The 21,488-nt window shown below is 38.9% G+C and overlaps 2 protein-coding genes across 5 annotated transcripts; both read right to left on the bottom strand.

Annotated features, from left to right (window-relative positions):
• Positions 1-2,941: 2,941 nt before the first annotated feature.
• Positions 2,942-8,247, bottom strand: LOC115678657 (uncharacterized). Of its 4 annotated transcripts, none has more exons than XM_056315417.1 (4): positions 7,702-8,242; positions 5,698-5,760; positions 5,033-5,483; positions 2,942-3,253 (listed from the first exon to the last, which is right to left on the bottom strand). In XM_056315417.1, the coding sequence occupies exons 3-4, from the start codon at positions 5,437-5,439 to the stop codon at positions 3,250-3,252; spliced, it is 411 nt and encodes a 136-aa protein (XP_056171392.1). In that variant the 5' UTR covers positions 5,440-5,483; positions 5,698-5,760; positions 7,702-8,242; the 3' UTR covers positions 2,942-3,249. The 4 variants fall into 4 exon arrangements, with proteins under 4 accessions (XP_056171392.1, XP_056171390.1, XP_056171391.1 ...); XM_056315415.1 differs by lacking the exon at positions 2,942-3,253 and adding an exon at positions 3,260-4,097 and having other exon boundaries at positions 7,702-8,247; XM_056315416.1 differs by lacking the exons at positions 2,942-3,253; positions 7,702-8,242 and adding exons at positions 3,260-4,097; positions 6,213-6,396.
• An 8,027-nt stretch (positions 8,248-16,274) lies between these two features.
• LOC115678706 (transcription termination factor MTEF18, mitochondrial-like) lies at positions 16,275-21,018 on the bottom strand. The gene has a single exon (XM_030602120.2). It carries the CDS (start codon positions 20,744-20,746, stop codon positions 19,004-19,006), a length of 1,743 nt encoding a protein of 580 aa, XP_030457980.2. The 5' UTR covers positions 20,747-21,018; the 3' UTR covers positions 16,275-19,003.
• Between the last annotated feature and the right edge of the window lie 470 nt (positions 21,019-21,488).

Here is a 21,488-nt window from a genome sequence, read left to right as displayed (position 1 = left end):
TTGGACAAAAGATTACAAAAATCAAAGAAATAACTCAAAAAAGGAGAACTTTACTCCACTTGCAATCGATGGTTGCCCTTGTGCATCGAGATTATTGCAGTAATGTTAGACACAACCCATTTATTACAACATCTACTGAAGTTTAACTGTGCTCGTGTCGTAATTAGATCAACCCGTTTAGATACGAAGAGTAAATGTGTCGTTCACGGATGACGTTTTCAACCCATTTATTACATGCTAAGACACGTTTAGTTGTACAGGCTAATGTGTTACTCAGGTCGGCACAACATGGTTGATACATTTAGACATGTAATGCACATATAGACATATTGTACTCGTCTGCATATGTTTGCATCTCTCTTGTCCCCCACTTAATAAACATGTCCTGTTCGGATTTCAAAGATATGATATGACAAAGAAATGTGTCATTGTTTGGTTGGGCTTAAATTTAAATGATACGTCGCCGTTTTGACACGTGAATATCTAAATTGTCTATTCATATCACAATCACCATGGCGTGATTAACTACTATCCTTGGTGACAACCATGTGGGTCGCCGGCTTTGTCATAATTGTTCGGAGAACACGTATACGCAAAAAGAGATACTAAGAGACTCTTGAGCGATGATTGTGATAGTAGTGGCTTTTGAGAGACCATCATTAGCATCGATACCACCACTCTGCATTCTATCCATCAACAGAGAAAAACAATTCCAATCTCTCTTTTTTTCCTCCATAAAATCATCTCACCCTAATGTTTGATTTAAACTAGAGGTGATCAATAAGTTAGTAGCCCGTATGGGCTCAAGAGACTCGGAAAGCAGCGGGGCGGCTTGGACAATGTCGCTAAATGAGAAAACCTGGCCCGAGCCCCGAATTTAAAAGTAATACCACGGCCGTATCTAATGATAACCTCTAATTTAAACCACTCTGGCTTCAAACGTTAGTTAAGCATTTTAAATGGATTGCATACGTTTTGATAGAATGAAAAAGTGGAGCTCTGTGTAGACGAGAATGTGAACCTCGAAGTCACTCGTTCTTCTGTTGTTCTTTCTCCAAGCAAATCCAGGAGCACGTCTTGAGGCTCTTAGGCCATGGCAGGCATGCAGAGGAAGGGGCTATTTGGTGACACGAAAGGAAAAAGTATGAAGGTGACTTTCATGAAATTAGCTTGGAATGCAACCATCTATTTTTTTTGTGGAGGGAAATTCACTTAGGGTTTCATGACAATTGGCCTTCTCAACCAAAAAGACTTGTAGCTTCTGCTTTGCTCTCTGTCACTGTCACAGTCATTTTCACTACATTGCTGAGGGAGCATTCTGGTCACTTTTACCTGTTAGTGTCACAAGTCTTTGCGGTCAATTGAGGGTTTGTATGGATTGACTCTTGTTTTGGGGAGTCTTGATTGATGCAACTTTGGTTTAAGGTTGATGGTTTTACTTCTACAGACACTAATTGGAATAGGAAATTGAATTTTTTTTTTCTCTTTTTGTTTTGTTTTTTTCTGGGAGATGTAGCTCTCCTTGATGATCTTATTCTGCAATAAACTATTTGACATATCAAAAAGAAGAAATTGATTGGTTTCTTGTACAGATAAATCATGCTACATCTCACTCTCTCATATCAAGTCACAGTTTTATCATGAGTAAAAGTGTTTTAATATTTGACTTAAACCATATCGTTTTGTTAGTCAATTAATGTCGTAACATATCAATTATCATGTACGTACAAAGGTATGATTATACAACATCATACCCACACAAATACATAAAATACTTATTAGGTATGATATTTTCGTCGAGTTCTGTTAATCTAAATCTTGGTCGATCATGTTCTAATTTGCAAACCTTTCTTATTTACAATGAGATCAATATAACGTCATGATAATGCAATTGTAAGTTCTATTATGCGAACCCAAACAGACTTTTTACCAAATGAAGTTCCTACAGAATAGACGAAGTGGAAAATTTGAAAGAAATATCACTTGCAATTTCCCTGACGTCATATTATTATCATTTGAATCCAATAAGATTTCTAATATATTTACCTAACATGTTTGGTCCATACCACATTGATGTAGCAATGGCAGGACATTCGGGGAACACAATGATAAATTGGTGTTCAACGTGGGGCCCCCTCCCGACCCCACCACATCTTGTTTGCTTTCTCCCCATCTCTCTCTCTCTCTCTCTCTCTCCCCAAATTCCAAAATTTTCATTTGTCTCTCAGAATCAGTGAGGGCCACCACAACACAACTGTGTCACTTTACTTTACTTTTGTTTTGATTTTTCTCCTTTTAACTTTCCTGAAATTCATGGAAGGAGTTAAAAGTAGAAAATCTCTCATGGAAAAAGAAGAGACAGAGAGAGGCTCTTTGATGGGGAGAGGTTTTCAGAATGACAGCATTTGAAGTTTGGGTTGAATGGGCAAAATGGCCCCTCCATGTCTACTGGAAACCTTTCAAATTATCTTTAGCAATTTCTGATACTTTAGAAATTATCAGAAATCTAGCTGTCTATTCTCTGATAATTTCTCAAAGGACATCCTATGTTGAATCTTTCCCGTGTGAGATATGAAGGGACAATCTTAGATCTGTCAAACCAATCAAGAATTGAGGACAGGGTTCTATTTCTTAGGGTTTCTGGTATTTCACATGGGTTAATAACCCACTCTCATGTATGCAATCACAGAATTACCATATTCAAATTTCAGGCAGCTGCTTGATCATGGGTTTGCAGGTTGACCGCTCAAGGAGTCAAATTTGAGGCCCAATTTATAGTTCAGGTGTGAAATCAGGGGATCAAGGATTATTTGTATATCCAATCTTTTACCTACTTCTCGTTGTTTCTATCGATGACGCCATTGAGCACTCGAAACTCTTATAGCACTCGACTGATCTCACAAGGCCACCACAGTCTTCTCGTCACAACGAAACTAGATGATTACCACAGAATGAGGCCGTTAGGAGGAAGTTGTTGATGCTGGGGCTCGGTCATATGACCATGCTTCCCTCGGTATATACTGTCATGAAACCATAACTGCCCCGCTATCCTGCCTTCGATCTACCTTTACTCGCTTGAACTGACCTTTTTTATTCTGTTTTTCTGAGGAGCATCTTTTTTAGATGGGAAAATTAAAAAAAAAAAACAAAAAAGCAGGAGGCTTGCTTGCACTTGTCTAATTTCCTACAATCATCTTGCACATCTAATGATACATCGACATCGATCTTTTTTCCAAGTTTCTGATTGCTTCATCTGCAATTTCCACAAAGATAAATCAAAATCCATCACATCGACAACAATGACCTTGGACAAGGCCAGTTCTTCCCCGCTCATCGATAAGATCAAACTAAAGCAACAGAAGAATCATATGATTACCAAGTGCTTATCAGCAAGCGATGTTGACTTGGTAATGGCAGTAACAAGACCTCGGCCATTATAGTTCCCTTGTAGTTGTAGCACCACAAACTGCATATCCCCAGGAATGGTACTCAATACACTAGCCCCACTCCAACTCCAAAGAAAGAACTCAGTAATGAAAGAAGATACAGGTAACAATCCTAGTCCACACAAATCAAGCAACATCAACCATTGCATTTCTGCAGCCCATGGCTAGGGCTAACTGATTCATATAAGCAATCCTGGACATTTCCTCCCTTATACGAATCGTCAAAGTCAATACATACACGTGTATTATGTCCTAATCCAGTTTTCATTTGTTCATGTTATCATATGCTGCCTCAAGTTCACCTTCTGCCTGGATTCTGTAGCCAATTCAACTTCTCAGTACAATCCCAAAATTTAGAGGCCCAAAACTCAAGGTGCTTTCTTGCTGCATATCGCTAATTGGCGACCTACTTGACCCCTATCTGAGGCAAGGCTCTGATCAGTACATGAAAAAGGGTACATGCCAACTAACCAAACTGAAGCAATCTCAGCTCTGAGGCATTTACTTGGCCTGCAGATCCCCATCACTCTCATGTTCAAATTCAGTAGTGACCGTTAATTCATGTGTTGTTTTCTGGCCTCCCAAACATCCTGTTGCTGAATATCCACACCCCGGGAGATGATTCCAAGAGTTCCAATCCATAAACACAGGCTTCTCATCACAAGAAAGCAGATGAAAGCAAAGAGCCCCTTAGCAAGATAGTAAAGTGAACTAGACTAGGTACAATGACTTTGGATCAGAAACAGCACTTTCATTCAGTCCATTGGAGAGAGGAACTCTAATGAGACCATCATAATCCTCCTCACATCATGCAAAAGACATGACCATTTATGTTAAAGCCCCATGAGTAATCTTCTGATTCTGTCTTTTGTTTAATCTGGGTGTTAGACATGCTAGTTTAGGCGACAGTACATGAATGACAGAAGTACGAATGCAGCTGCCGGTGAATAGCCAAATGAGAACTTTCAGAAACAAAAAACATGTCTGCTTAAAAAGAGAAAAGGAAATTGGTGGGGTCTTAAGCAATAATTTGGCTGTCCGCCAGAAGAACGCAAGCAATTGAAAATCTAGCAACTCACAGTAGCAACAGCATTACTCCGCTTCTGGGTTTAACTTTCTAATTCCTTCTTCTAGTCAGACACTCGTCCACAACACTTATTTGGCCCAGAAGCTTCTTCAAACATTGTCCTATCATAACTGACTAGGCAAATTCAAGCGGATTTCAGCATTAAAATCATGCACCCAAGTTCAATCACTTCCTAATTCATGCATATAAATGAATAAACTGAATCCAATGAAAGAAAACACACTTGGTCAAGAACTCAAGTTGCAGACCAGAGTGCATGACAGGATTACGATATGACAATTACTCATGAAGCACAACTGTGGTAGAGTAGATCAATGCAACAGGTACCGGTGGAATACTCCATTCCAAAACCTTAGAGTCAAAATTATCCATTTCTGAAAAATGAACTAGCCAAAAGAAGAAGAGAACTTGTAAACATAGAACAAAATCATATGAAGGCCATCAAAGCCTCAAATCTGGAAGAAGATCAGAAATTATAGCAAGTCAAGTATAATCTCACTTGCACTCAACCCCAGCTTCAGCAGCACGGCGAGGCTTGTTCTTTCGCCTATTCCCATTTGTTCGGTATCCAACGAATTTGACTGCATCATTGGCGCTTGGTTTAGTTTTAATACCATTTTCCTCTTTGACAGAATCTATACTGTCTTTGGCTTGTGCAGACCTTTTCCTCTTCCTTCCATTTTCAGTGGCAGCCTCGTTTTTCACATCCTTCCCAGAGAGCGAATCTTTGGTAAGCTCAACAATTTCTTCTATCTTATCAGTTTCAAGATCGTCGCCTTCATCCTTCACTGGCTTCTGTGGCCTTCCCCGTTTTCTAATTCTCGGAACTTTTTCTTCTTCGCCGCTCCCAGGATCTTCACGAGTCGCAAGCATTTGCTTCTTCCCTTTTCCTCTAACTCTACCCATCAGTCAATTTAACAGAACTTGATACGCAGTTTTGAAATATTTCTGCAGAACAATGAAAAAGCCACACTCACTACTACCAGATATATAGAGATATAATCTCTCCTCTCTCAGGGACAAGGGGACACACTTGAACTCAATAAATGCAATGATGTATACCAAATAGGCATGCTAGGTACAAGAAAGAGAACAATAACATTCTCTCAAATCTCATAAGGTACAAGATTTTATGCATAGGCATGTAAAAATTTTAGCTCAGCTCAAAATAATCCCACAAAAGGTAAAAGAATAGGGATAGAACGATTCGCCATAAACTGCCAGCCGCTGGAAGAGCATGAGATTTTAAAGTCAATTAAACAATATAAACGACTTAATTAGAGTCCTGACACAAATCACTAAGTAGACTGCAAACTTGTGGCATCTTGCAATTTACCCGGAAGTCAGAATTTCGTAATGCGTAGAGTCTTTTTTTTTTTATCGTCTCTCTCATACTTGCTTTCATTCTATATGGAGTGGAGATGGCTCCTCACATTTCCAGCGAGTATCATCCTTTTCTCATCTTCTTAAATGTATTCTATGAAAATTTAGTTTGCTTTCTTTTCATTGTTGCAGGTGTTAAGGTAGAAAAAAAATGCCTGTCTGGCCTTGGCAATGTCTAACAATTGTCAATTTCTTTGGTTGACTCAAGAATCTCCTTTGAAACATTAAATTATCATGTTTGGTGGTGTCTAGCAAGCTAGCTCGGTGATATGACTATGTTACTGGATGGCCATGACCTTGGAGTTTGGGCATTTGTATTAATTTGGGAAACTTGATGGAAGTGCATGTGGACATTGCATTTTAAACACAAGTTTCTTTGTTGAGCTTGAGTGGATACATTCTCCCTCCTTTGTTCCTGGCTTTCTTCCTAGTTCCCTGCTGTTATATCCATCTCTATCTGAAGCTGAAGTGTCATTCCTCAGTGAGACCCTTGGCTTTAGTTCCTTGTAAGTACAGAGACAAGAAATTGAACTCTTATACTGTCTGGTGGCATAATATAACTGCTGGAGTAGGCAAACTGGGTATGCAAAGGGATTTTATCTCCCACACTTTCACATTATTTAAAAGTAATGCTAGGTGCCCTTTAGTGCCTGGTTGCCTAACAAACATAGTCGATTCGAGTTAACCAATCTTTTGTTTACACCAATGCTTTACTTTGCCCGTTTGCCATCTGGGTCATATAAGTGAATCTTTTGTGCTCTCTGATTGTTGCAATACACTGCTTGTCACGGTGTTGAATTAATTTTAGTTTGCTCCAAGATGCATGGTATTGGCTGTCTCTGTGTATTGTGTTTTTATATTTATCAAGAAAACCATGGGATGATGAGATGAGCAAACCTAAAATTTTTCCTGCAGGTCTGAAGCTGGAGCAGGCTGTCTGCATGAGAAGTGGGTGCTCACTTTCTTGCAGTGTGATTGTATTCTTCTTTCAGTTTGGTCCTTTTCATTTTATTTGCAGAGGCCATATGAGTGTTGGATTTCGCTTTACTTAGTTCTGTTTGTTACCACCATTCAAAACGCCAAGTGTTAACAGAGCCTTCATAAATGGAAGAACATGGGACAATGAATAAGTTTGTTGCCTCTCACTTGTTGATGTTCCTGCTTCTTAAACATTTGTAGATATGTAGAGAAGGATGATTACGAGTGATCAAATCTTACTCTTTTCTTTCTTATTGAAGAACAAAGTCTCTTATTTCCTTTTTCTCTACTTTTGCCGGTGTAAAACGTCTTCATGTCTGTTGCTCACACAGTGAGCATCCTATCATACAAATCAAGAGTGAAATTTTAGGGAAAATAATTATCTTCTCAACAGCCACAAGGCAGAAAAATTATAACAGCATCCGACCCTCAATCGGTTTCTTGCTCGTTCTAATCATATACCAATCCGAAAATGAGATTTGGAGAGCCGAGGACTCGTAGCAGAACTGGAACAACAGGTCATTTCAGAACTAAATATAGTCAAAACTCGGGGCTTACCATCCGAAACAAAAGAAGGCGAAAACACAAATGAAAGAATCCTCTCTCTGGTGGCTGAGTGTACAAGTGATAGAAACATCCGAGTAGAAGTTTGAGCCAAGCTCACGAGACAGAAGCATAACGAAAACAGAATCGATTTGATCTACAAGTTATGTACTTCAAGATTCAATATGTTCTTTCCTCAGCAGCCAAACAGCAATCAAACCACATATCCATTTTGAAGCGTAAGACATGAGAAAGGAAGCTGACCGTTTTCTCTATGAGGATGAGGAACCAGCTGCTTTTTGCATCTTCAAACCCAAAGTTGATCCGCTGAATCTGGGTGCTCGATCAAGAACCGATTCCAATCACCAACCCAACTGGGTGTTCGTGCTTTGATGGGTTCAAACCAGTGGGAGCAGCAGAAGCTATGGAAATTGGAAAAAAAATTGTTGAAGAAGCAACACCAACAATAGCTATAAGAGAAGGACACTGGATCAGAGGAGAGAACAAAGCAAAAAAAGACAGATTTTAGAGGAAGCCAAGTGAAAAGATTGAGGCTTTGGGGTGGCTTCTTCAGAGTCTCGTTGGGCAGGAGGGGCTAGGCATAGAGGGCAGGGCAGACACGGAGACACAGCGAGAGAGGGTGGGGGGTTAAAAGATGCTTCTCTTTCCATACAAGGGGTCCCCTGCTTGCTTGAAGTCAAGAAGCGAGATTTCGTGGGTGGAGTGAAACTCACCCCAAAAGAAAAAACGAAAAACCAGCACCAATAAAATACCAAGGCATGTCTTTGGATCATCTAAATTCGAAACTATGGTCAGTACATTAAGCTTGGAGAGGTCATGCTGTATGACGCTTTCTTTATTCGACAACTGGGTGTGGGACTGTGGATGTTTACATTAAGAAAAACACTGACAATGTGTGTGGATGAGTGAGACTTTGATTCACACTGCTTGCTGTACCGCGTGGTGTTCGGTCCTTTTCTGCCTTTTCTTTGCTTATTTTTTTTTCTCTCTTTGGGCTAATAAATGTAGATGAAGAAGATTCGATGGAGCCATTAAGATTGACTGCCACTTTTCTTTGTTTTTTGGGTGTGTGCAAGAAAAGCTTGAAAAGGACGATGGGAGGGTGTTCATTGTTTCGAGCCAAGGGGCACGAGATCAACAGCTGGACAGAAGTTTTGACAGGCGCTGAATTCTCAACGCAAGCGTTAATCCCTCCCCTCTGCCCCTCCCTCATTTCGGGCAAAATATCAGCTGTTTGGTTTTGGGCAAATAAAGAACTCCGGCATGACTTTGCACGTAAGGTCGGTCTATATTTGGTGGGCTGGATACAATAACGGATCATATTTGGCATCTGTTAAGTGTATTTGTTTTGTTTTGAAAAAGAAGAAACCCGATTTCTAAAACGGTGATGGTACACAACACGACACGAGAAACGGTTACTATATTTGAAAATTGCGTAATTTCCTCAATTGATTATCTTACAAGTTCCTAAAGCACACTGATTGGCAAAATACCATGATAATACATTTTGCCCGATATTTGATGGTATCTGTCGTACGAGAGATATTGAGGTACATAAATCCTGGCCATGTTTTCCTCTATTTTCAAGCAGAGTTTCCTCCAATCATGTCTGTGGTTTTGTTGGTAAGTTGCATAAATATATAGAAAAAAAAATCCACTTACCAAAAAACAAATCAAATTCAGCCTCCCTCCTCTCTACCATGGCCATCACATCCTAGCCCGGTTGTCTATTAGATCCCATATATAGCAACTAAGAGAGGGGGTGGATTGGTTGAAACGTTACCAAGAAGAAATTAGCCAACTTCTTCTGCAAAAAAGTTGCGTAGATACAGTTTTTGTAGACGATATACATGTAGATATAAACGATAAACATATGAGATAGAGCTAACGAATATCTAGGAGAGATTTACAGTGGTTCGATTTGGCTTTGCCAACGTCTCCCCTAGCTCGAGCAGCCCAATAAGGTCGCATCTACTAAGTTTCAACGAGTATTACAGTCTGTCTCCGTGATGAACTTGCTTTCCCTGTAGACAACAACCTTTTGCAAGACAGGTCTCCCTGATGTTGCCCCCACTCAAAGAATAACCATTTTTCTTCTACTGTGCCCCCACCACAGCACTAGAGCTCTCGTATATGTAATCATCCAAATTCAAACGCTGGACTTTTGAATCTGTAGCGTGGCATCGATCTTGAGTTTTCTTGAATAATGTAGCCACCAATCTACAAAATCAACTTTGCAAGATATCTTCAGATCAGTCCAGTTGACCAGCATGTATGGATCTTTTACGTAAAGCACTATATCGAGCAATCTATGGTTAGCAATCGATAAGATAAATCATGAAAAATCACGTCTAAAATGGGTTTGCCATGACATGCGATATACCGTAGCTGGGTCTCCAATAATTTGATCTCCTCGAGCGTGATTCATGTAAGGAAACTTCGGTCTTGATCTTCTACCGCTTTGTAGTAGCACATAATTCTTGTGCATTTCTATTCTCCAAAATGTATAACACCGGCGTTCAATGTGTATTTTCTTCCTTTTTCAGTAATCATAATATGAGTATCTCCATTTGATATGAACATCTCTTTTTTACACCAGTGATACTGCTCCCGTATTAACTTGAAGAGCTCTACCTTGACAAGGTTGTAATCATCAAAATGATCTAAACTTTAGATTGGTAGAGAGAAAGAGAATTGTCAGGGAGTGCGCAGCAAAAGCGCAATACTTTTAACTGGGGAGATCACCAATAAGGAGTTCAAGTCCGAGCCTATCAATATATTTATTTAAATCCACATTCACACAAAAGCAACTTGATAAATTAGCTATTTTACACCATATTAATTTTCTGATGTTGAACTTTCTAACACAACTACTCCCCCTTACATGTGAGCTCAATGTTAGGTCAAACCCCCTTAGTTTAGGTATCTCTTTCTCTATATTGAACCGTGCAGGCTCCGCATTGTTAAGCTAGGTTCGCTTCCCCATAATTCAGATCAACCCACCTTCATCCCCGGTCTCTTTCTCTATATTGAACCACATAACACCTACTTGCTTGAAAACCGCTTTGACTACTAGATTCCGCTCTAACACCATTTGCTAGTGAGCGCGCACTAGAAGCCTTTAACTGGAGAGATCAGCAAGAGAAAGCCCAAGTTCAAGTTTATCAACATATCCAATTGGACCCACCTTCACTTAAAAGCTTCATCCAATAATTTATGAGTCAATTAGGATATATCAACTGCTTCACACCAATCCAATTATCCTATGTGAGACTTTCCAACATAACTCACACGTGCAATTGAGAGAGAGAGAGAGAGAGAGAGAGAGAGAGAGAGAGAGAGAGAGAGAGAGAGAGGTGATGGCAAGCTAAAGCAAAGAAGATGACGAAACGACAAGGATGACAATAACAACACGGATGGAGGGTTGTGGCAATGGAAGAAATAGAGAGAGATTTCTTTTGTCGAGAAAAACCTTACAACAAATTCGTCTAATGTTACATATGCGATTGTCTCATATGGTATATGTGTTTAATGTTATACTCGTGATTTACCATATAAAGTATGAAATCATATCCTATAGTATCTGATCAAATAGCAATGATTAATATTATATAGTTCTCTAGCAGTTTTTGCCCCTAGAAACAAAAGAAGTACGTACATCCATAAGCTAGAAAGAGCGATCTCACTTGATATCTATGCCTCGAAATACTTAAAGATTGATAGGCAGTACGCTTCAAAATAATGTATGGCAATGACGATGCTTGAACAGCTTCCATAAGCAGGTGAACCATCCATTAATCGAAATAAAAACTCAATTGAACTCTTAATTACAACCCTCCTTTTCTTAAATTTTCAAATATCTATGCTTTTTTTAGATATTTAGATTCGATGATAGGCCCCATTGGGAATTGACCAATGTAATTTTGCCATTGACTACCAAAGATGCCTCTCTTTTTCTTTATCTCCCCCTCACTTTAACTTGGCCATTACTGCACGACATGATACGGCCTCCCTCATCTTTTAGGTACTACAGCTTGAAGATAAGGTACTTTCTTATAAGATAAAGATTGTGAATACTTATATAGGAAGGTAAGATCGTGGATTTGCTCCGAACCAAATCGATAGATCTGATCATGGACATAGCTATCTGTGGGTGCGCCCCGACTTTTCTCGAGCCAATCAGGCCAAAAGGGTAATGCTCGGATGAGGACATTCAGTTAGAAAGCTCGATATAACTCTGCCCTGAAAAATTACACATAATTTTCTAAGGCGTGCCTTGTTAATGAGTTAGGCTTACTCTTAGGGCTTGGCCCCACCAAAGTTTGTTCAATGATCATCTCTACAAATCAAATTATGCTTATTTGTACTTTGGGAGAAATTTTTTACCAGTTAGAATCTACCAAGCATATTTATGGGCCTTTGACTTTTAATTATGATCTTTATGAGTCAATTCGATTCATATACTAAAAAAAATACAGATCTACTAAGTGAATTTAAAAGAAACTTCGGATCATAAGCAAATCTATATGAACTTTCAATTTTATTGTATCATAAGTTGTTATATTATACCTGTTGCATTTCCTAATTCTTTTCTCGTATTTCATGATGTATATTGCGTCACTATGGTTCTACAGTTGTATAAAGAAATAATGAATTGTAGACAATACAGGCACACGACATTTTTTTTTTAATGTTGAAACGCAACAGCAAGAGAAATTAAGAGGCTCTTACCTTTCATCGAGTTTATATAGACTTTTCTCAGCCTATTTTACTTATATCTGTATATGCAAATAAAAAACTTATTTTAGGTATTTGGATTCTTTCAATTCTTAATTTACGATACATATATTTGAAAGTATATTTTACCTTTCGTACACTGATGTGAAAGTTACTGTCTAATTGTAAGACATGATACTCTTTCTTAAGAAAAATGACACTAATAATTCCTAAACTTTAGCCTAATATACCTCAATATACAATATCATCCCTTAATTTTTAACTTATCAAATATGGTTTTTGAATTATTACTAAATGTTCAGTGTATTATGTAGACTATACTAAGAAGCTTATTGTCGTTCTTTCGTTAGTTCGAGTTAATTGAATTTGTTGACATGTCTTTCAATTAATTTTAAATAAAATGACGAAAAAAATAGAGAACTGCGTATCTAGAAGAAGCTGGATAAAAAAATGGAATTCACAGTCACATGTTTTTATATCGTATTGTTCTGTCGTTTCAAAAGTCCAATCCTGCATTAAATATTCCATGTCATCAAATATCGTCTAAATTGTTATTTGATCAAACAAAAGGATTACACTAGACATTTAGGGGAAAAATTACCCAATTAATCATAAACCTATTATACAGATTTCAATTTAGTCTTAAACCTTGGTGTGAAATTTCAATGTAGTCATCCTTATCAATTTTCGTCAGAAATCGATCCAATCGTCCTACATGGCACACCGCCATGTCAGCAATTTCCGGCGAAAATTGACTGGAAATATTATATTGAAATTGCACGCAAAGGTTTTTGATTAAATTAACCAGATTGAAAAGTTTAAGATTGAATTAGCATCCGTTGAATCGATTTAAGACTGGTCAGGTAATTTTCCCAACATTTTGGAATAGTTCAAAGACCACAATGAACGAATTAAAAAGTCTAAAGATGGCATTATATATTGAGCCGATGTTTAGGGATTATTAGCATCATTTCCTCCTTTCTTTTTATCCTTTCCTTTGAGGATGTAATTTTTTTTTTCCAATTATCGACGTGGGATATTAGTTGGTGGAGAAAAGATACAACACAAACAAAAATAAGTTGGTCACGTTTTGTGGACCCCACCCCCCCGTCTGTGGGATAAGATGCCTAGAAAATTTAGGGGCTAATTCAATAACACTTACATTTCACCTATAGACAACTTCAATAAGTCAACCTACCCTATAACCAAGATGATAGTTGTTACCCAAACATAAATTATTTCCTTCATTTAGGCTCCACCCGTTTCAAGAAAATGAATAATGTGAAAAGTATTTTCTTAAAAATAATCGCTTATATCGTTTAAAATAATTAGTCAATAGAAAATTTTTTTATTATCAATAACAATTTGTGTCTAAATATTTTTGTGAACGGTGAAAATATATTTCATTCATTTATTTTTTTTAAGTAATACAAGCGATCATTTTTAAATAAATATTTATATATAAATTTGTGTCGCGTAATATTTTCCTAAACTTTCGTCTCCCTCCTTGAAACTTGACGATTTCAACGCCTTGTAGCGGCATGTGAATTTTCCCCTTTTGAATTGTCAAGCATATCAGCATGTCCTACTTTTGATAGAAAAGATATGATCAGATTGAGTGTTCCCACAAAATTCTAAATGCCTACGAATGGGGCTGGTAGTTCCTTCTTTCTTGTTATATTCGTATCGGTTATTTGCATTATTTCGTATTGCTATGGAAATGTCTCAATGTGACTGTCAACGGTTATTCACTGAAGATAGATGAAAACGTGTCTCTGTGTTGATTTTGAGTAAAGTCTTATTCTTGCGGAGTTTACTTTTCTCTTAGAAACTCGTGTCTTGTCCAAGTCGGACTCTCGTGACGTATCGGGAATTACCACCTCTACGGACGAGCTAGCTATTGTATACCATCTTGAATTTGGAATAAGAAAAAAAATAGTTGAAATCATAGGTGGGGATCAATTTGACTTATTTTCCAACTGAGAAAGAAAACAAAGATGAATCCGCATCATTAGAAAGTCCAACAAAAATTAAGAAACCTTCAATTAATAAGTGGAGGAAGACCACATATAAATAAAGAACATATAAATGCTGTAGACAAGGGCTGCGAGATATTTTAACACTCCCTCTCACATGTAAGCTGAATTAGAAAGGACACGTCGAATTCGACAAACGGGAGGGGAGGGCCTTACACGGGAAATAAACCGAGGTAGAACTGTATTAGAAAGTTCAATTCAAAAGTTTATAAAAGTCATGGACTAAGTAATGCAGATGCTTTAATATGACTAATGGGGTTTGTTCGGAATTTGTAGCTATTCTACAGTAGGAGGAAGTCATTCCTCTTTACGTTTTACATTACATCAACTAGGGTAATTTCTACACGTTTGGTGGACATTTCAAGCTTCCATACTCAATTTTTAATCTTGACAAAGACAAACAGTTGCAGTGCAAGTTGTTGCAAAGATTCGCATTAAATTTCAAGGATGCGATTGCGAAGGATCATAGAAGCTAGCATTTCTTGCAAAGCACTTCCTCCCACCATCAACATGGAATACATTATTCCATCAACTGCCAATTGATTTCATTTCCTTTCCCTCCCACCACCAAATAGATTATACATTTGCACATATAAAATATCGATATGCCACGTGTCGAGTGCCGATAAAAATTTTGTTTTTCTCTCTAGTTAGGCTTGAAACATGGGAACACATATATGGACAAGCACAAACATACACATATGCAATCGGCAGCCAACCCTATCTAACCCCATTTGATCCATGCACGTTTGAGTGTATGGTAAGATCATTATGATAGTCATGCTAAACAAAGCTTTAGGGTTTCTGGGCTTGGCCATGCTTTCAAGAATTCTGATGATGCATGCCTTGTTCCTTTCTTGACGACGAGGCAAAGTTAATTTTGCAAGTGGGTCCTTTCCATTTTATTAGTTCATAGCTTTTTGCCTGGACTCCTCTGACCTGAAGTTTGTTCATCATAGCAGCAACAATCTTACAAACCCATATTTAATCCCTTTTTATCAAATGGATTATTGGTACTAAGAATGAATAAGAGTTAAACAATAATGTAATTGACGAGCTCGTGATAAGCGCCAGAAATGCTCGATCCGATGAAGAGTTGGCTATCCTGCCTATGCATGTTTGATCAAAGTAAAAGGGTTGCCATGGCGGGTTTCCTTCGCGCCCAAAGTTATGAATAAATGAAAAGAAAGAAAGAGGAGCAGGTCAATTCCAAAATGAGGTTCTCAAAATAATGGATAGAGGCTGGTGAGGAAGTTCAGAGAATCCATGAGGAGCTGAAGACAAGAGACATCCTATAAATAGGACCAATTGCCCAATCGACCATGAGCAATCATTGACGAGCAACGAAATCTCAGTGCAAAACAAAGATCTATCCATGAAAGAACGTTCTTCCACGAACTTCAGAATCGGATTTCACAGGTACAGTGAATTAATGACCAGAACCAGCATAATGACTGAAAAGAAGATTTTTGCTCTGTGATAACTTCATTGCTCCTCTATACACCAAGCTGCTTGTCAGTCATCAAGATTCGAGATACATCTAATTCTAACCAGTGCAAGATTCAGAAATTTGGAGATCACCTACAACCAGGGGATGTTATTGAAACACACAACAGAGGTCTAGGCAGTACATTGAATCCTGCAAGAACAGAGCGCAACAGACCAATGATATCGGTTATGCTTGGCAGCAGACAAGGAGAATGAAAGTCACACATCTGCAGAAAGATATTGTTGGAAAAAATGTTTCGAAAGGTAATTAACTTCGAAGGAGATGAAAAACTTTAAGACAAAAGAGTAAACTTGACAAAGCGATGAATTGAACAAAGCCAGCCGCTCTGTCTCGGGCTCAAATCTTAAAAAGAAAAGGTATGTCTTGATGTGTGTCGCAACATAGTTTAGTAAGATTGAACCAAAGTTGAGTGTTCCTAGCACTCTTCCGTGAGAAATTATGCTAAAGCAGAAACTAGCAGGTCTATGACAGTCAGATGGATCACAACATGATGTACCCTTTTATCATCTGGGCATGTAATTGTCCCATAAAAATGCAAAAGGAAGCAGATAATATATATCCCATTTTTCAAATTAGAGCAAACTCGACAATTCAAATTCCTAGAAATGACAAGGTAAAAGGAGCCTCAACAGGACTTTTTATGGTATCCCCACATACATGCAAGCCCTTCCTTTCTTTGCACCAGAAACATCAACCACAATAACAACTATTCGCTCATTCAAATTTTGCAGTTGGGTCGGTAGGTTGCCAAGAATATAATTCTTAAGCTATCCGGCGGCTCCTGGTATAGCACATTTAATCTGTTTCCCGATAACATATAAAGAGGGAAAAGGTTCATCAAGGCATGAAATGACTTGCAGAGCTTTATACATACATTTGACCAGATTTTGAGAGTAGCAAGCCAATAAGTTCACTTAAATTGGTAAAATCAGTGTGACAATCAAGCTGATCTATTGGGAAGAATATTGTAATACCCACATGGAAGATGCTAGAAAACCCGGACTTTCAGGTCATAGATTCTCCACAGCTAGTTCCATCATACAGCTAGTGCCAGCAGAGAATGGCAGAAAGACAATTTGAAAGACAAAAGACTCATTCTTGAACATGCAAAAATTGCAATTGAGCACATCTGTGATGTAAATAGAACAGTTCTAGCTAATATTAGTACCAACCTTAGGAAATAAAAGAAAAAAGGTTTCAATGGAGAGAGAAGAGGCCATAACTCTGCATCTAGTCAAGAATACTGCTCCAACGACGTTTTGATATTGCCTCGACGGTGTTCAAAAGAAAAATCAAATAAGATGGAAACTTTTGAAATCCAAATAGCTGGTTTAGTGTCTGCCAAGAAACCCATGTGAACATCGGTGATGCTGTAAATACTTTCTACATCAACACGGCGAGTACAAAAGTGGAGCCATGCCTAAGAACGCTAGATGTTACCAGTCAACCTCCAAAATCAATACTGTTTGAGACTTGAATTTGGCTAACAGGACCGGAAGGACAAGAAGAACAGTCAAACCAACAGGAAATTCGCCACAAAGCTGAGCTACAAGGCACAAGGATTTGGAAGACCCAGTAAATTAAGTGGATTGCCTTTGGGCAAACACTTAAGTATAGCTTATGCACGTGATGATATATCTTTACATTTTCTAAAAGTCATCCATCAAACAAAAAAATATGACTATAGCCACTAAATTGGAGAAGATTCACTTACAGAATTCACTATGTCAAACCAGAGAAGCCTGCAGATTAATTGATAGAAGAATTAGCTGTCTTACTGCAGACATACTTTAATCCTTGAACTGGGGAGCAAACAATAAAAACATCCAAAACAAAGCCCTTTTTCCCACTAAGTGAGGCTTGAGTAGGACAACCAATGGAATAAAGCAGAAGCAAGTATAACGCAGAATGGGGGTAAAGTCATCAACCGATCTTCTGATATTCAAACCTGGATGCCCAAAAAGGACTTTCTCAGAAGCTTTGCATTTCATGTTCTCCTCTGATATTTCTCCTGCAGCTCAAAATTTTCTAGATAACTACAGTAGAAGTCTCCTTCCAACTCTTTCTTATTTCCTTGACCTTACTTTTCTCAATTTTAAGGGCCTCCCTCCCTCCTCTCTTATTTCGTTTTGCTGATACAACTAGCTGAATTTTTTTCCCCAGCAGAAGCAAACAAAGTAGAAGGACTCTTCAGACATAGGAACTTGAAGTGGAATGAAGGGGATAATCCATAAATATTGATATGTGTATTCCACAAAAAAAACCCTTTTAACAGCCGCCGCCCCCCCCATGTATGCAAGCAGAAGAAATTAATCTTGCCTCTAAGACTAATGTGACCAAAACAATATCCACTTCAAAATAGACAGAGTATGTGGCAGGGACTGGCGCTCGATTGATTTATATAGGGCATTGGTCAGTTTCAGCAACAGGTTGTTTAATTTCAACTTTTTTTCCAGTTACAGGACCAGTCCGGATTCAAATTGTTGAATTTGATTTCTACCAGGGATTTCCATTTTCAGATCCAAGTCAGATCTGGTTTAAATTCCAGATCCTTCATGGGTTTGATATATTCCTGCATCCAGGCTATCTCATATTCAGGTCGCTTCAAGCTCAGGTGGATTGCAGATTTTGTATTGGATGGAATTGGTTCCAATTTGGTTATCATTGGTTTAAGTTGGCAACTTGAATCTTGTCAGGTTTGGATCGAGTCAGTTTCAAAAGGGGAAGGCAGTTTCATTGGGTTTTGGTTAACCTTTGTCACCTCTACTTGAAACAACTACCACAAGGAGCATCTCTTTCTTGTACCTTGCATTCAACCATATCAAACAAATATTGCAAATAACAATGTGTAACAATCTTGGCCTAATCTGGATAACCTGAAAATGAAATGAATAAACAAAGAGGAGAAATAGATGCATTTCACAGAATGCCAGATGATTTCCAGCTTAAGATCATGTACAAAGGAAATTCTTCAAAATTAAACTAGCCTCATTTATCATGCAAAGCGTACAAACTTGATAATAGACAACCAAACCAACTGAGAAGCATTAGAATGCTTTGAGTAACCTTTACCACAGGAATATGTAAAGACTCAAAAGAACACATCCCCTTATCCGAAGCCAACGCTTCCTTGTCCGTGGGTGCATGTTATAAAGCTGATACACTAAGAAAGAATAAGCCTCATTCAATTTGATAAATGTCTCACATTAGCTCAGAGACATCGAACAGAACTAAAACCACAGAAGTATCAAGCAATGAAAAGTTACTCATGAATAATTGTTTTCTTCAAATCTAGCCAAACACGAATGCCATCAGGGTGGCGATTTACATATTGTTCAATGAAAGCCTTATCCGAGCATGCAATTATAGTACTCAACGCTAAAAGAGGATCAGCCAATCCTTTATTTTTCAACCAATTATACATTGAAATTCTAAGCTTAACCCTCTTAATATTAAAAGAAAGATAAGCTGGAAATCTCACCAAACTTGACAATGGATACTTCAAGTCATTCAGAAGAATATCAATCTTCATCTCAAGCACATCCTTCGTCTGGCTAAGAATTTGAGGGGATACTCTGACCATTTCACAAACATCTGTCCGATCCAAACCAGATTTCATGATACAATCAAATCTCTCTTGAAGCTCTCCTCTCTTGCCGCGGAACACCTTGAGGGCCCGTTTCAAGTCATTTGAACCCTTGACAAATCCCAAGCTTAATAAGAACTTAGTCTTGTGCACATTTTCATCCTCAGCAGAGTTAGCTAACGGTTTGACTTTCAACCCCATAACCCAGTTTTTCAGTGCCTGAGGGTTTTCCTTGACGATTTCACAAAGCCGTTTCTTTCCTGCATTCAAGTTAGTAAGCAAGCTATTGGCTTTCTTCAGAGTCGACGAACCCAATAGTAATGGGTGAGAACGGATAATTCTATCAATCTCTTCCGCCTCCATATCAATCTCCACAAAAAATATGAAGCACAGCCTCAAGTTTGAAACAAATTTTTCAACTTTGATATGCGGAAATTGAAGAAACATCTTATGAAACTCATCCATTGTAGATCCAAATTTGAGCAGCAACCCGACCAGGGAAATCATCCAACTCCCTGAACCCTCAAACAGAAGTCCAGGATGCTGACTAATCAATCTGTTAAGCTGCTCGTTGGTGTAACCCATCTTGCTCAATACAAGTAAAGCCTCAAGGATCCTATTCCATCTATAGTAACCATTTTCAGAAAGCTGCTCCTTTATCCAACTGAACTCAAATCCCAAAACCTTTAACTTCTCTATTACCTTACGAAAATCCAAATTTACATCCCCAGTCAAAATATAGGGGCTACAAAGAATTACCTTGGCCACAGTGTCTTGACTAAGCCCCAACTTTTCGTAAGCTCGAATTTTAGCCATCAAGACCCCGTGGTCATGACGAAATATTTCGGCTGCTTCCGTATAGATCTTTCCCATCTTAGTGCGCTCGATCCCACAGTTACACAAAACATGGTAGTTCTCCAGCAACAGTTCACTATCGCTCAAGAACATAATGTCGCGTGGAAGGAATGGAGCATATTCAGAGGGCTTCAAACCCATACTCTCAAAGAAAGGCTCGAACTCATTAATAGGATGGTAACGCAAGAATCGGGAAACCAACCGAGCCACATCGCCCTCGACATTGATCCTCTTAACAAGTTTTTCAAGAAAGAAGGGCGAGTTCCTACTAATGTGGTCTGCGTCCAAGAACTGGAGGCCTCTAGTGGAATGCAAGTAATCCGATAACGCAGCCTGCGCCGGTTTACGAATAGCGACGGGTATCTTACTCGCAGATTCCGCGATAAAGGCAATTTCTTCAGCTGGCACGGGCCGTTTAGTCCTGTAGAGTCTAGGGTTATGAGCGCCATGGACGAAACCCGTGGGCCAAGATCGGATTTTTAAGAATGGCGAATGGTTCTCGAGAAAATTTGAAGACACCCATTTGAGAATGGACCATGGTCTGAGGTTCTGTGCTTGTCTCATGAGTAACCGACCATCCGAGGACTTTTTTTTTAAAAGTGCCGTGCGGTGAAGAAGACGAGAACGAAACGGGCGAAAGTTTCAAGCTTTAAAGCTTCAGAAGAAGAGAATGAGTGCGCGCTAGCTCAGATGGACGATTCTCGTACCTTTGGTGGCGACTCCTGAGCTTCAGCTGTCTGGAGCTTCAGTCGACGGCTTCAATGGTGGTTTTTGGCGGCTCTTTCGGCCACTCCCATTTGAAGAACGGTAGGAGCAGTGCAAACGCTGTTTCCCACCCGTGGAGAGGACGAAGAGCGAGAGCGTCGGAAACCGTGGCCAAGTTCGTGCCTGGCCCGGCCCTATACCGGCCCTATACCGGCCCAGGTCGTGCTTCGTGCTGGCCCGGCCCATCACTGGACCGGGCCGTCGTCGCGCTCGTGTTAGTCCCATTACCGTGACCGTGATACAAAAGGGGCACAACCGCGGATAAAGAAAGAGACGTAGGAAAATACTTCTCTGCTTAGATTTTATTTATCTGACAAAAGACTTTTAAATAGGTTACTGATAACAACTGGATAACTATAAGGTAGCGACAAAAGAAACAAACTCCTAAAATCTAGGTCGGTAACATAAAATCCCAATAAACCAGACAACTTTGACTTATTCTAAAGAAATCAAATTGACTGATTTGAACCAACGTTCCCTCCCTTTAAACTGATGTTGTAGACACCTTAGCTTTTTGAAAAAAATAGATATCCTCCCTCAA

The sequence above is a fragment of the Syzygium oleosum genome, unplaced genomic scaffold, assembly GCF_021117445.2.
Source record: "Syzygium oleosum isolate NSW1041296 unplaced genomic scaffold, Sole_v2.1 Sole_v2.10, whole genome shotgun sequence".
In the NCBI taxonomy this organism is placed as follows: domain Eukaryota; kingdom Viridiplantae; phylum Streptophyta; class Magnoliopsida; order Myrtales; family Myrtaceae; genus Syzygium; species Syzygium oleosum.
Note: the sequence above shows the minus strand (reverse complement) of the source record. Positions and strands in the feature narration are given on the sequence as shown.

What these genes read in the sequence shown, in the direction of transcription:
- LOC115678657 (XM_056315415.1), bottom strand. Translation starts at nt 5,439, where the DNA reads ATGGGTAGAGTTAGAGGAAAAGGGAAGAAGCAAATGCTTGCGACTCGT. An exon ending in GAAGCTGGGGTTGAGTGCAA is followed by an intron (nt 4,098 to 5,032) that starts GTGAGATTATAC and finishes TGTGATGAGAAG; the next exon opens with CCTGTGTTTATGGATTGGAA.
- LOC115678706 (XM_030602120.2), bottom strand. Translation starts at nt 20,746, where the DNA reads ATGAGACAAGCACAGAACCTCAGACCATGGTCCATTCTCAAATGGGTG.